This window comes from Pollicipes pollicipes, unplaced genomic scaffold (genome assembly GCF_011947565.3).
Source record: "Pollicipes pollicipes isolate AB1234 unplaced genomic scaffold, Ppol_2.1 Scaffold_4295;HRSCAF=5057_pilon_pilon_pilon, whole genome shotgun sequence".
Lineage (NCBI taxonomy): Eukaryota > Metazoa > Arthropoda > Thecostraca > Pollicipedomorpha > Pollicipedidae > Pollicipes > Pollicipes pollicipes.
Window position 1 is genome coordinate 31,366,552 of NW_023596461.1, and position 15,022 is coordinate 31,381,573.

Below are 15,022 nucleotides of genomic sequence, written 5' to 3' on the forward strand. Positions count from 1 at the left end.
TGACTAGTAGTTACCGTAATTATCGTAGTTGGAAGATAGGATACGATAGAAAGGAATAAGGTCGGTTTTATGCGCCCAGTGCTTGTACAAACGGTTTTTGAATGTGTGGTGCTGGCATTTGTAGCGATCTCAGCGGGCAGGCTATTCCATCCGTTTACCACACACAAAATGTTTTACCTCAATGAAGGCATTTAAATGTTTACTTTTTGGGTTGAATCGGCGTTCTCGAGTACCACGCTCCCCATGTCTGGTGGGAACAATTCATCAGGGCTGATTCTCAGCTTGCCTGTGGATATCTGGTACACCATGAACATGTCTCATAATATCCGGCAGTACATGCCTGGTGGCTTGAGTACCTTAAGCCTGTCCTTATACTTTAGACAAACACACTGTGGACCAGCCTAGTTGTTCTTGATACTGCTTAAAGTATGTCCTGGTGTCCACAGTACATTAGTCTCCATCCAGCAGTCATATTGAGTTAAGGCCTCACTGCAGACTTGGATGGCATAAGCACAGTTTTGACATCATCACAGAAAGGGACCAGGGTGCCAGTAGCATAGTGGTTAACGCATCTGCATTAACCACTGTGTGTGTGGGAAACCAGACGTGCAGGGTTTGATTCCCTGCGGCGCCGCCCTTCCTGCCATGGTGAGAGGCAGACGACGCCATATAGCCTCAGCAGCTTAGTGTGTCGTAAAGCCCCAATCACATGACACATGACACACAGAAAGGGACCACTTGATCATCCTTAATGCAATTGGCTTTTGCCACTGCAGTTGCCATATGAGTGATGAAAGTCAAGCTTTCAGTCCACCTAAATGCCCAGGTCCTCACCATCAGCTGCTTCAATGTCCTGTCCTTGTGCAGTGTACTCCTGTTGGTGACTTTCTGACCTAAGATACTGTGTTATACACTTTGTGAAATAAGGAGTCACTACATGTGCACCTACCCATCCAATTCTGTGACATTGTGTTGCAGAGCATTTCTACCAGTGGTATTGCAGATCTTTTGAGAATCTTGGTGTTGAGGCCCAGCGAGGAACACTGGGATCTACTTCAGAACTTTTCCACAAGCTCCCAGCTTTTCAATAGGTTTCACTAGGAGCCTGCAATGTAGAACCCCAATGAAAAACTTTATGACCTTGCATGCAACTGCAGTTAAACTGGCAGGTCAGTAATTGCATGGCTTTGCCCTATCCTTTTTCTTGAAAAGTGGGATTACATATGCCTCCTTCTATAGGGCAAGAAAGGTTCCAAATTCCAGGGGCTTACCAAAAATGGTTGCAAGTAGCTTACCTAACATGAGTGTCAGCTCCTTCGAAATTATTGGCTGAAGGTCACCAGGACCTGGATCTAGTGCCTTACATGCATCTAGCCTGCCCAGCTTCTTGCTCACTGCCTCCTGCATGATATCAACTTCAGAAAGGAATCTGCTATTGAATGTTAGAGCTATAGGAGGTATGCTCAACAAATGTGTGGGACAAAAATGCTACTGAAATGCCAATTTAATGCCTGTGCCTACTCTGTTCCTGTTCTTGCCCTGGTGCTCTCTGCTCTGCTCAGGTCTTAGACTCTCTCCCTCTCTCTTTTGAATTATGCAGGATCTGCTCAGCTATCTTCCCCACTTGCCATCACAAAGGTTTTCTTGGGAGCCTCTGAAGCCAGTACTTTGCTATCTTCCCATTTACCTTATTTAGCAGGACATATACATATGTATTTCCATTAGTTTCTAGTTTATCTTAAGTTTTCTTTAGTCTTCTAGTTTATCTCTAGTTAAGTATCTAGTTTAGTTAGTATTTGGTATAGTGTATCCTGTCTCCTCTTGTCCTGAATAAGTTTGTGGTTGCTATATGCATGCTTTCTTCATTTTTTTTCTTTCCCAGAGGAGCAAATTTTTCCACTAAATGGGACACCTCTACACCTCATTCCAAATTTACCAGGCTATTTGTACCTCACAGTATCTATCAGATGTCCAACATCCAGACCCTGCAAAGCCTCTGCATTCACTTACAGTCTCCTTGATTAATATTTTCTGTGGGTACCCTTCCCCTGCATGTACTCTGCAACATGCAATGGTGAATTTCAAACATTGTTGATGGCTGCCTCCCAGCAGATAAGCATGCTCCAACTCTGATGATTCTCTCCCTTCACTGAAAACACTAGGTCTATTATACTTATCTCACAGGCTGGCATGACATGGGTTGGTGAATTTACATGCTGTACCATGCGGACCCAGCCTTCGCTCTGGAGAGGAACTTTCAGGTGTAGTGAGTAGCTGATGTTCTGGAGGTCCCTACATGCTGCTTGATTTCCCTGTGCTTAAAGTTGCCTACCACCACCAAGTAACTGGGCCTTCTTACCAGTGCTTCCTGTAGGACAGAGCATGTAGCTTCAGGTGGCTGGCATCCTTTTGAGCTGGGGCCCCATAAACTTGCCCCATTATCAGGCGATCATGTCCACACAGAGCTATCTTAACCCGAAGAGCACCCGTTCATGCATGAATCGGGCCAAAGACTGCTGCCCTTTCAAGTGTTTCAAGTGTTAAATTGGCATTCATTGCTTTTCTATTTTGCATGAGCCATTTAGCATTTCATGATAAAATGAATAAATAAAAATTGTGGACCCAAATGTTGGCAAGCTCTGACACCCTTGCTAACATTTTCATTTTCAGGCTAGCTCTATCCCTTTCATCGGACAGTTTTAGATAATCATGACGGAGGCTCCCATCATCAGAAGGAATCGTCCAGGAACAAAGAGATCGGTAGGTTACCCTCCATTTTTCCAAATGAAACGTTACTGTGTGACAGAATAGAATGGACGAACCTGTTTAGTAAGCATTGGTTAAGCATGTTTGCTGTTATGAAATATGTTCCAGATCATTTAAATTGCATTTGATTTTGCAAGTGTTTATGGCACTGGGCAGATTTTTCGGTTGCATCCATTGATTTTAATGTTCCAGTGGATATTTTAATTTGAAAGCTTTTCCCGGTGTTCGTTTCCCCCGGTGATGAAAAAGTTGAAACCGTGCGCTGTGAGCTAACTATGGGCTGGTGGGTGCGGCAGGACTTCTACGGCTGGCCGGACGAGCTGTTCGAGGAGATGGACAGCACGCTGGCGGTACAGCAGTTTATCCAGCAGACGGTGCGTAAGGATCCGTCCTGCGTGGAGACCATCCTGACGGCGCCCGAGCAGCAGGACGAGGGCGTCTGGAAGTACGAGCACCTCAGGTGAGGGATGCGCCCCACCGAACCTCGCCGCTGTAGGGTGGCCCGGCTCCGGGCCCGGGGCATGGACTGGTGTCTTGGAGATCCTGCGGAATCCTGTCCTAACCGTGATGGAAGCTTGGTGTCTCGAATATCCTGTGGAATCCTGTCCCGATCCTGAGGGAAGCTTGGTGTCTCGGAGATCCTGCGGAATCCTGTCTTGATTCTAATGGAAGCTGGTCCCACTAACCATGCGTTGGTCATCTCCCGTGGGAATTATTGTGATGTTTGGTGGGTCCATCTGCAATACGTACGACATACTTGTGTCCTGCAACTGTTCTGTCATTGCGTGTGTTTGAAAACTCATCATTTTTGGCATCTAGTTTTCATCATGTTTGCGATGGATATGTTGCATTACATGGTTGATAATCATGCACATGAGGAAGGCGAAGAAGGGGCGTAATTTCGTGGGAAAAAATGGAAGGCATTGTATGTTGTTTTTTCACCATAAAAATGAGATAGGTCCAAAAAAGTGGATCAAAGTGTTACAAGCCCAAAAATAACAGAAAGTTAATTGATTTAGCTTTATCCGCACGAATGATGTTACAGACTGCGACGGTGCCACGGCGTGCTTTCTGCGAAATAGCTGAATATTGTTGTCCATGTGACAGATGGCAACACGAGGTCATTTCTGGCATCAGATATGTTTTTACCACTGTATGACTTAGCTATGGTGTTTTAACATGACGTCGTTACACATGTAGGACCGTGATTGATGATTCCCTCTCATATCGACATTGAAGGGAAATGGCTCGGCCTGAGGTCTGGATGGTAGCCTTGACCAGTTGTGTATTTTCACGAAAAGTAATGAATATTACCCGCATTGCAATGCTACAATTACCAAGGTAGCAAATTTCATGACCATTTCCATAGATCTTAGGGCGTTCTTACTTATTTGCAGCTGAAATAAATAAAAAAATAGGGAATATAAATCGTGCAGTTCCTTTAATTTAATTTGCCTAGTGCTGAGAACATGTTGGAGTCGTACTAGAACCTAGTAAAGGACTCGAGAACATCTCAGACATCCTGTTAACATTCACGTCAAACAATCCGGAAGTGCGCATGCGCACGCGCGTGGGGCTGCTGGCGGTGCGTTAGTGATACGCACGTCAGCGTAAGAACTGCCAGTTAATGGAAATCGGAAGGTTCATCATAGCAGTTGCGCTGCCCACTGCATGCTGCATCTAGCATGTGGCTGCGACCTGGCATTTCCCATGGAACCTTCTTGCCGTCGGTCTTGCAGGCAGTTCTGCATGGAGCTGAACGGGCTGGCGGTGAAGCTGCAGCTGGGCTGCCAGCCGGACACGTGCACCCAGATGACGGCCACCGAACAGTGGATCTTCCTCTGCGCCGCGCACAAGACGCCCAAGGAGTGTTCGGCCATCGACTACACGCGCCACACGCTGGACGGCGCCGCTTGCCTGCTCAACAGCAACAAGTACTTCCCGAGCCGGTACGGTTTGACGGGTGCCCGGACGGCACCGGGCGGAACGGGATGCTGGGGAGGTACCAACGCCCTGCAGTCGGGGACATTCGTGCTGCGAGCCCGGTGCTGAACCGCAATGGAGTGGTGCTTGCCGGCACGTCGGCGAAAGTTGCAGCGCCAATTCGAGGCGCCGTACGGTGGTGGTTCTCTACGTATCGTTTCCTGTTTTCTTCCCGCGACGCGATAGCCGGTGAACCCGCACCGCGCTAGGACGCTTTCGATGCTACGGGGCTTTCTGTGGACAGCTGGGCCGAGGCGCAGCGCACGCCTGTATCGCCTGCCGCGGACGCCTGGCGCGAGCCGGGCTGCGTCGGTTGATGAGTGTCGCGCCGTCGCCAGGGTGAGCATCCGCGAGTCGTCCGTCTCCAAGCTGGGCTCCGTGTGCCGGCGGGTGTACCGGATCTTCTCGCACGCCTACTTCCACCACCGACAGCTGTTTGACGAATTCGAGGTACGTTTGTTGATGTTTAGTCCCCTGGCGAATACGGCATAGTAGTGGGAGATGTGGTTGAAAAGGGTCTGTCTAGGCGGCCGCCGGTGTTGTGCCCTGAATTGGTCGCGTTTTTGAGCTCGCTAGACTACCTCTAATTGATCGAATTGATAGCCAAAACAGATGTCCGATCCAGCCGGCGCATCGACCATCTAAATTTTTTGACCTTTACAAGCTCACCTTTACAAGCTACAAGGTTTGCTGTCCTCGCGTCAAGCGAAGTCACCATACCGTCATCAGTGCCACGCGTGATGGCGGAATACAACAGCGAACTCCCAGCTTCACGAAGCTGCGGCAGCGGACCAGCCGTGGCACTGGTCCACGTCCCACCGAGCTGTGACCGCCACACCTCCCGCCACCCTGCTTCGCGTGTGATGTGCTCACCGTGCGCGCGCGCCCCGCCTCCCGCAGGCCGAGACCCACCTCTGCCGCCGGTTCACCACCTTCGTCACCAAGTACGGCCTGATGACCAAAGAGAACCTCAACGTACCCATCCTCGAGGAGGACGTGCAGGGCGAGGAGTCCGAGGCCTAGGAGTGTCGTCGCGAGCGGCCGGCGGTGTGCGCGAGCGACGGACGCAGGCGCCGGCACCGTGGTGACGACCGCAGCACAGGCGAGCCGGGTTGGTGCGACTCACGCCCGTGGAACTACGCGCAGTGGACGCGGAATTCTGTTCCGGCGTGGACGTGCTGGGTCTCGTATTTTGCAGCCTGTAGAACTGCGCGCGCTGTACGCGGCCCGTGGGCATGTACCGAGTCTCCTATTTTGCAGACCGAAGCTTGTGCTTATGTTTTGTATGTGTTGAGTTACATGAAATGGTGTGGCTAAGGTGGCGATGGTGGAAAAGCCCGTGGCGAGGTGTGTGCAGTGATAACTGCAGTGGTTAGATGATAGTATATGCCTGCCAGTGGGAGATGCTTCGTACAGGTAGTCGATGGAACACCCTCTAGCAATGAACTGAATGTAAACGAATGCGTGAAAAACATGTCATATTTTGCGGCGCATTATGTGGATCCATCGATACTTAAACAATGAAAAGATTAACTTAACTCTTGGGCGTTAGCGGTGAATTGCACATTGCTTTGACATTGTGACGCTTTGTGAAGAACGCGTTTTAATTCTTCTTGCCAGACATGCACGTTGCTGTCATCTGTGCGAACCGGGCATGAATAAATGTATAGGAACCTCCAACATTTCAAAGACAATGTATGGAGCTGCACCCAACACTCAAAAATCACATGGGCGCTCGCGCGAACACGAGCACAACGCAGCACCCCTGAGACAGACTCGTGGACCAGCGGTGAATACGTCCCTTAATGCGGTCTTCGGTGCATATCACTAGCGCGCGGACCACCATGCCCAACTCTCGTCGGGGGATCGTCCGGAAAGACACCAGCTTCGGGTGACCTCCGACACCAAGCCAGCTCACCCAAGCCCGCCTCACGCCGGGGATCATCCGAGAAGACACTGGCTCAGTGTGGCAGGCTCTGGGACACGCTCTGACGCCAGGTCAGGTCCGGCCCCGGCCGGTGACCGGTATCACCCGCTTGTGCATCGGGAATGGCTCGGTGACCGACTGGGGCGTGTTCCAAATAGGCAAAACGCAGGTCAGCCGCGTGAGGGCAGGCGGCTACTGCATCGTCCAGTCGCATGATCTTGAACTTCGCATACATCACTTCTACGTACCAGACTGGCGAGTGCGCCTACAGCGCCAGCAAAACGCCCTCTTCAGGCGACCGATCAGCCTGTGGTTGACCCAGTCAGCTAGATCAAGCTACTCCCACGGCCGGTCGGTCTCGCCTTCATCTGCATCGGGTTATCGCGTGTGACATTACCCATAGCGCCAGTCATGAAAGCGAGAAGCGCACCAGCGTGCACTGTGCGTCCCAACGGCGCGACATACACTGCTGCCGACAGAACCCAACATCATCCCAGAGCCCGGCGTCATCGGGCGTGGGGAGCCCGGCCCTCGTGGTCACCGGGGGCCGCGCCTGCGCGGCTTCTTGAGGCTGGCGTCCCCGCCGGCCGGGCCGGCCGTCTGCGAGGCCAGCGTCGGCTTCCGCGTCTGCGTGGTGGTCTGCTCGCTCGGCACGGACCAGAAGGGCACCGTCTGCAGCGGCGGCTGGTAACTGCCGACAGGCAGCCGAGGCGAGGTCAAGGCGTGGCGATCGCCGCAAGCGCGTGATATATGACGGGGAGCCTAAAACCCGGCAGGTTTGGAATGAAGCCTGATGGTAAAGGTAAATTAATGCCACAGAAGGTTGCGGTGAACCAAATGCGGGCAACTGCGATGAGCTGCTTCGATGCTGATTACATGCCGAATGCTGATACGTATACAGAAAATATGTTAGGCTTTCATGTAAGTGGTCGATGGGCGCAGTGCTCGATCTAGCACCAACAATATTGAAAGATTTGCTCAGCAAAATAATCACCTACCTGGGGCTGTCTGGATTGACAGCTGATTTTGACAGCAAAATGTGTATGGATGGCACGTCTTTGTTCACTTTCAATGTATCCAGAGCTTCGTTCTCCTTCGGTTTCCACAGTTCCACGGTTCTGCGGACAAACCATGGGATCTATGATTCATAAACTGCGTGACATCAGTTAACTAAGAGGTCGAACGGTGCAAAGGTCAGTGACCGTTGTCATTTACACAACGTTATTGTCTAGACGCACACACGGACAAAACTCATCGCCAGACGTCCATCGTATCGTAATATATATGTATGTATATGTAATGTATAATATATATCGTATAACAACGTCAATCGTAATAAGGCATCATGCCACGACCACACAAAAACCGCAAGAAAAACACTCGGGGAGAGCACGTCCCGCGTGAGACCCACTGACGTCATCCAGGGCTCCGCTCACCTCCTGTAGCAGCAATGCGTCTCTTGGTGCAGATCCTTGACGCACTTTTTCAGCAGCTCGGCGCTCATCATGGTCTTGCAGACGGCCTGACCACTGCCGCTCCACAGCACGTGGTCATGGCTCTTCAGCTGCGTCTTGACATAGCCCACCATGTTGCCGACGCGGCTGGTTGGCTTCACCTTCATCCAGATCAGGTCGTCGGGCAGCGTCTTGAACGGCAGCTGGGACAGCTCCAGCGGTTCCTCGGTCACCCCACCGCGGCAATAGTGTTCCATATCAGCTGCTGCTGGCAACGGACGCCGCGATGTCATGTGGTTATATTGGAGATAAACACTTGCTAAAAAAATTATTCAAAGTGGTGCGAAATATTTGCTTGCATTTGCATTTATGGCTCCAGCATGCTCATGGGTGCCGTACAACCGTACGTAGACGTAGAAAGTCAACATGCTCCACTCTTTAAACACTATTAGTCTGTGCATGCTTCCATTGCTACTTCAAATATGTGATCAAATATTTTGCACCATTTGCAGGGACCATTTTGGAAATGATGTTTTAAATAGCAAACTTTGCTGCAAACACCTTAGCCCTGTCCCCCAGTATTTCAATTGCCATCATAGCCAGTGAAGCAATCCAAGTTATCTATAATTACAAGCTGACAGAATGTCAATCGCTCCAAGTAAGTCCTGAGTCCCTCGGCCAGTTGTCCATAGGCCAACAGTGGCAAGGTAAACCAGCGTGGGTTCTGAGACTAGAACACAATGGCAGTGATCCTGCCGTCATATGCTTCATGTTGCATCCTATGAGCTATGGCGACGGCCAGTGAGATTGAATATACTGAATTCAATCTGAAACGGTACGTAGCACCCACAATGTGGCCAAAGCAGATCTGCGAGTGCTTCCCGCCGCCGCCTTCCTTTTTTACACTACCCCATCGCCTACAATTTTTTGACGTATCCCGCTAGTATGAAACTCAGAACATCTCACACTTTAAACTGGCTCATAATCAGTACCATAATTGAATTATTCGATGAAGTTACGATGGTACCCTGGTCGTAAAATGACGTCAGAATAGGAAAATTCCGCATAGAAAAAGAACACAAAAGGTGCTGATCCACTTTTGCTAGTAAATGGCTTCATGTTTCAAAACTGGTGTCCAGCGGCGCCGGCAGTGGCGGGGGGGGGGGGGGCACAACAGGGGGCACGTGCTCCTGTCCTGTTAGGCCCCTCAGGACCCGAAGGGCCCCTCAGGACCTACGATTACGGGCCCGATTTGATGACCCGAAAGGTCTGAAAGTCCGGCCGGAGGTCACACTAAGGGGCCCGGCCCGCAGGACTGGACACTCCAATGGCAAGCCAGAGGCACCTGCGTGCTAATCAGGAGCCTCTGGGTCGATAAGGGTCCATATGTCGGTCTGACACCACCAGTAAAGCACAGTCGGCTCCGTCGCGGTATGGACCTAACGGTCCATTTCCCACGCCGGGACCCGGGGCCGAACCGGGGCCAGCAATTTACCTTGGCAGGGGCTTCAGCGTCTGTCAGGGCCCCATAGCGCCTATTTTGTCGAGCCCCTGCCTTGGCAAAGGGGCCCGATTCGGCCAAACGGCGTTCGAGGAGTCCTGGAGAGCCTGGAGGGCCCCCGGGTGCGAGGATCAAGGGTCCCATTGGAGGGTCTAAGGGCATGAAGGGCTGGTCGGAGTCTTATCCAGGGGGCTTGGCCTGCGAGGACGGATCTTCAAATGGTAGTCAGAGGGCCCTTCGTGCTGATCGGGGACCCCTGAGTCTATGTGGGCCCATACGCCGACCAAGCACCACCAGAACCGTACAGTCGGCTCCGTGTCGGTGTGGGCCTGAAGGCCCACTTCTCAATCAGCTACAAAGCCGGGACAAGTGATCTACACTGCTCGGGGCTTCTGTATCTGTTATGGACCCACCGTGCCTAACAGAGGGCCCTGTGCTCACAAAGGGCCCCGAGCCGACCAAGGACAGTGTTCGACCAGGCCCAAAGAGGGGCTCAGGAATCAAAAGTCTGAGGCATCAAGGGGCTGATTCGATTCGGGCTAGGACTCCCACCCGCAGTGCCGTGACCTAAAATGTCAGTGAGAGGGCTTCTTTTGGGGCCCTCTTATTAGAGCTATCTATCCCTTTCAAACAGGGTCTCAACATGGAGCCAAACAGTCGACTCCATGTCTGCCTGGGTTCTTAAGACTAATTTCCCAAGCAGGAACAAGGCCGGGGCCCGCAATATGTAATGTTTTGGGTCCGTGACACAATGCGGGGCTCCCGTGTCAGTTACGGTTTACAGTGTCTAACAGGGCTCCTGTGGCGACGAGTGACACCGAGTCGGGCCGGGGGCGGTATTTGAGGGGCCCGAAAACGAGCTGAGGGGTTTCTCGAGACCCTAGATCAAGGACCCGATGGTAAGGTTGAAGAGTCCGGAGGGCTAGTTGAAGGTCACATTAAGGACCACCGCCCGAAGAGCCGTGACCTCAAATGTGGGTTAGAGGGCGTCTTACTCTGTCTGGCGATGCCTCAGACGGAGCGCTCCCCTATTTTGGCTAGAGATTATCAACAACGCGCAGCCCGGTCTGAGCTCTGGGGGCCCATTTCCCAAGCAGGGACAAGGCTGTGACCGCGATTTGCAATGGTCGGGATCCCAGGAACAATGCGAGGCTCTTGTATCGTTCAAGGGCCGACAATGCCTCACAGGATATTCTGTGTCGACAAGCGGTCCGGAGTCAGTCAGGGGAACTTTTCTCAACAGGGACAAGGACGTGACCCCGGACAACAGGACCTCTGGCGTTGGTCAGGGCCCTCTGACAATGAACGGGAACATGAGAACGTATCACTCCAACCCAATTCCAGCATGGGCCGGTTAAGCCAAGCTAGAGTCTATGCGTCGGTTATTGGATCACCTGCAGCGATCTGGGATGCTGCTGCGCCAATGAGGGTTCCTGCATCGATCTGGGGTCAACTGCACGGGTCAAGCCGCCCGCGTCAGCAGGGGGACCAATGTGATATGATGCATCTCTGTAAGGGCCTCCGGATCGGCCAAGGGATCCCGCCCCGTGTCGCCAGAATGGCAGCCGAAAGACAATACGCGGTGGGAAGGAATAGCACTTCAGTCTTTAAGCACGAACAACAATGTGTCCAAAGTGTTCTTTTCAAGAGGGCCTTTTTCCCGTTGCCTTCGATCGTTCACCATTTTGCAGAATCGAGTATTGAAAAAAATACATAAAAGGTTTGAGCCTGCGCACCCGCAATTTCGGGAGTAAGGACAGCGATGACCTCGGTTTTAGTTTCCGTACAACCGATAAGCGTTGGTACTGCAAATAACACCGGGCGGTGAGCACCGTACACAAGAGAACCGCCGTCATAAAAGGACACCAGGCGGCGAGCACCCTACACGAGAGAACCACCGTCATAAAGTAATGGGTCCAAATGTCCTTCAAAATGAATGCGCACCGTTCAAAAATGAGACTGGGCGTACCTTTTTTTTACAACTTTGAGGTTCTCTGGACAAATTAAGTTACAGCAGCACGAAAAAAGAGATTCTCCCTTTACTCTGCTAATTCTACCACCAGATTTTAGCACCACTGCGCAGTGCTGTAAGGACCATTCCGTTCCTACTGTCAATAAAAAATCGCACAGGTGAAATATACGCCGGCATTACCTTCTAGAAGTACGACTTGGTGTCATGCAGCGTTTCTAGTGCCCAGGCGTTCTGAAAGTTTGTTTCTGTAGTTCGCATTAAGCCGGAGTTGTTCGGCCGCCTAGCGAAAGTTACAGGAATCTGTCATTGGTCATGTCACCGCTGCGGGGTCTGCGCGGACATCGAAGCAGAAGCTAGCGTCAGAGCTTGCGACGTTTGTTCAGCGCTAGACAAGACGGCCAGGACACGCAGCACGCCGATGCAGACCGCACCTTTGCCACAAGCGGCATGGGACAAGGTCGAGTGGACTACATTGGCCCAGTGGAGGCGTCCAAGAACCAACGGTTCGCGATAGATTTGATGGACTACAACTCCAAGTAGATCGAGGTAGGGTTTTGTGCAGAACCGCGTTCAGAAGCCACTATCCAGTTGCTGGAGGTGATCACTTCGCGGGAAGGCCATCCAAAAGAGTTGGTCTCCGACAACGGGACGCACTTGCGTCCGGAGCCTTCACTGAGAACCTGCAGAGTGTAGGAACTCGTCAGATTCGCGTGACTCCGTACCACCCGGCGGGGTTGGGTGTGGTGGAGCGGGCCAACCGCACAGTGAAGTCAGCACTGCAGGAGACGGACCAGAGTGGCGAAAACCACGTCCGGTACCTGCAGAAGTTCCTACAGCAGTACCGGAGCACGCCGCACGCCACCACCGGAGTCAGCCCGTCTGAGCTGCTGCACGGCAGACGACTGAGGATCAAGCTACACGCGGCAGCCGCTGAGTCGCCTCACAGTAAGACGAAGATGCAGGAGGTAGTACGAAGATGAGTGCGGAGTCGGCAGGAGTATTAGCGGAAGTACACTGACCGCACGAGGAGCGCCAGGCCTCCCTCGCACGACGTCGGGGACTGGACCAGGTACCGCGGGTACTCCGGCCGAGGAAGGGGCGCCATCGACTCTCTGAGCCGGGACAGATTGTAGCTGGCGAGGTGCATCTAGTTAGGAACTGGATCGCGGTACCAGGGTGCACGCCGAGCGTCTCGCTCGCTGGACGGCTGCACCTGATCACCAGCCGGCGGAACAGCCTGCTGATCTGTCTGTGGGACAGCAGCCGGAGCACCAGCGGAGCCGAGAGAGTGCATCCTGGTCGCCTCAGCAAGTTGCATCACGTGTGCCGGCGGCGGCGGCAACGGCGGTCGTGCCCGGTCGCGCTAGGCCGGCAGTGGAGACGGCGGAAGCGCCTCGTCGCGCTGCGTCGGCGGCAACGGTCGCGGATGACGAAGCTGTGACTTCGGTACCGGTATCGTCTGGTGGAGATGTGCGGGTGGAGCCGGGGTTTTCCCCGGACCGGGCCGGCTCATCATCATCTCTGCCGGATGCAGAGCCAGCAAAAGACGCTGAGGAGCGGCCGGCTGCACGAGCGGCCGACGGCGGGAGCGGAGCTGGTGGTAACGGGCGGTGCTGGCGATAAGCTGGACCAGGTGCGCGACGGTACCGATGATGTGCGTGGCGGTGCTCTCAGGCGTTCGGGACGGAGCGTGCGTGCTCCAGATCGTTACAGATTTGCGTAGGGGGAGGGGGAGGAATGTAGTATTCAGGTGTTTTGGAAGTTTATTTCCGTAGTTGACGCTAAACCGTAGTTGTTCGGCTGCCTAGCAGAAGTTACAGGTATCTGTGTTTGATCATGTCACCACTGCGAAGTCTGCGTGTGGGGCGACGGCCTATTGTGCGCGTTGTTGTCTGTGTGGGGCGGCGCGGCTGGCTTCGTAGCTGTGGTGGGCTGTATGCCGAGCTTTTGGGCGGACGTTACTGAAACTAATTCTTTGATTTATGGTATACAAAAACAAACCTGCGTTAGCGAACGGAATATTACAGCATTGAAAGGCACTTTTCCTCATTTGTCATCATTTTTGTCCACCCGTCGGCCACGACTCAGTGTTTCCCCAGGACCAACGCTGCGCGGTCTATGGAGACTGCAACGCCTGGCAGCAAGGTTTGTGTTGCTTAGATTTGCCAGCATGGATGCTCAGAAGTATGTTACATGTGTACCACTGATTAATTCTATCTGAATGTTGAACATTCCCAGGCAAACATGGCCTGGACACATTAATACAAATTGTCAATCCCTTTTGATATACAATCTATATTTGCATCCTCCTTAATATATCTGAACATAGATACAAATTCTGACAAAGCCTCTCATCTCTTATTGGCTTAGAAAGAAACTGCTGGACAATGGTAAAATAAGAACCTAGATATTCATTTCATGCAGTCCTTCAACACATTACTTCACTGGCTCATTGGCCATGGCATTGAGGTAAAATTGAGCTTGCTGTATCTTCTGGTATCTTTTCTGGTTGAGAAAGGTGAAAAGTAAAAACAAGAACATGCCCAAAATAAGAAATATACCATACCCAGTGAGTTTTGGCAGGGAGCACTTTGTCAACTGTGTGCCCCCCTCCTCAAGGCACTAGCTGTGTATCTTCTAATGTCATGGGTATCAATCTTCCTTAATAGACATACTAATTTTCTATCAATTTGGGCTATTGGTGCACCTGGGATACAAACTCAGCAGGTACTTGAAGGGTCACAATCAGGCATCTCAGGAAATGTCAACAAAGTGGATGGTTATCCATGGGTCTCAGGGTCTAGTCCCAGCTGGATTACAACTATAACCACATACAAATGTCTTGACACATTAGCTCCCTCTCTGCATTGAACTTGGTAGCAGCTGTGCACCAATGACAGTCATGTAAAAGTCAATTTACACTCCACGTGTACTGGTATTACAGCTGGGATATCACCTCTACCTTGGGCTCATTTTGCCAAGAGTGCACACCATTTTTAACAATGAATAATATAGGAAGACATGGCATGTGCCTGCAAGAGTCACTATGCCAACAGGTTCCTGTGTTCGATGTGATGTATATTTTGTTGCAGTCTTTTTCCGACAAACCTGCCTTGAGCCAACCAGATCATGGACAACTCATTTTACACGCGCACTGCTGCAAGAAAAAAACTTACCGTGACTAGCAGCGTCAGAGACTGCGACAAATATATTTGTTTGCCTGCCCCCTGGTGCTTAGGCACTTGCTGTGGGATTTAACTATAAAATGATCACGCTGCATCCCGACCTATCCAATCCATGCAACACGAAAATGTGTTAGGGACATGCTTCTCATGCTTACACGGCACAACAGCGTCATATATGTAAGCAATATACCGTTTGTTTTCGGCGTTCACCATCAGCGAGAGTATTACCAAAAT

The 15,022-nt window shown here is 51.8% G+C and overlaps 2 protein-coding genes across 4 annotated transcripts; one reads left to right on the forward strand and one right to left on the reverse strand.

The window, feature by feature from the left end:
• On the forward strand, positions 1 to 6,426 carry LOC119096259 (MOB-like protein phocein). 2 transcript variants are annotated; one of them, XM_037219077.1, is made up of 6 exons: positions 1 to 60; positions 2,671 to 2,760; positions 3,063 to 3,226; positions 4,506 to 4,715; positions 5,088 to 5,199; positions 5,650 to 6,426. In XM_037219077.1, exons 2-6 carry the CDS (start codon positions 2,710 to 2,712, stop codon positions 5,770 to 5,772), a joined length of 660 nt encoding a protein of 219 aa, XP_037074972.1. In that variant the 5' UTR covers positions 1 to 60; positions 2,671 to 2,709; the 3' UTR covers positions 5,773 to 6,426. The 2 variants fall into 2 exon arrangements, with proteins under 2 accessions (XP_037074972.1, XP_037074973.1); XM_037219078.1 differs by lacking the exon at positions 1 to 60 and adding an exon at positions 215 to 299.
• A 100-nt stretch (positions 6,427 to 6,526) lies between these two features.
• Positions 6,527 to 14,889, reverse strand: LOC119096261 (ribonuclease P protein subunit p25). 2 transcript variants are annotated; one of them, XM_037219079.1, is made up of 4 exons: positions 14,780 to 14,889; positions 8,113 to 8,395; positions 7,675 to 7,794; positions 6,527 to 7,367 (listed from the first exon to the last, which is right to left on the reverse strand). In XM_037219079.1, exons 2-4 carry the CDS (start codon positions 8,385 to 8,387, stop codon positions 7,214 to 7,216), a joined length of 549 nt encoding a protein of 182 aa, XP_037074974.1. In that variant the 5' UTR covers positions 8,388 to 8,395; positions 14,780 to 14,889; the 3' UTR covers positions 6,527 to 7,213. The 2 variants fall into 2 exon arrangements, with proteins under 2 accessions (XP_037074974.1, XP_037074975.1); XM_037219080.1 differs by having other exon boundaries at positions 8,113 to 8,398.
• Positions 14,890 to 15,022: the final 133 nt, after the last annotated feature.

What these genes read in the sequence shown, in the direction of transcription:
- LOC119096261 (XM_037219079.1), bottom strand. Translation starts at nt 8,387, where the DNA reads ATGGAACACTATTGCCGCGGTGGGGTGACCGAGGAACCGCTGGAGCTG. An exon ending in ACGCATTGCTGCTACAGGAG is followed by an intron (nt 7,795 to 8,112) that starts GTGAGCGGAGCC and finishes GTTTGTCCGCAG; the next exon opens with AACCGTGGAACTGTGGAAAC. An exon ending in GTCAATCCAGACAGCCCCAG is followed by an intron (nt 7,368 to 7,674) that starts GTAGGTGATTAT and finishes GCCTGTCGGCAG; the next exon opens with TTACCAGCCGCCGCTGCAGA.
- LOC119096259 (XM_037219077.1), top strand. Translation starts at nt 2,710, where the DNA reads ATGACGGAGGCTCCCATCATCAGAAGGAATCGTCCAGGAACAAAGAGA. An exon ending in GTCCAGGAACAAAGAGATCG is followed by an intron (nt 2,761 to 3,062) that starts GTAGGTTACCCT and finishes TGGGTGCGGCAG; the next exon opens with GACTTCTACGGCTGGCCGGA. An exon ending in TGGAAGTACGAGCACCTCAG is followed by an intron (nt 3,227 to 4,505) that starts GTGAGGGATGCG and finishes TCGGTCTTGCAG; the next exon opens with GCAGTTCTGCATGGAGCTGA.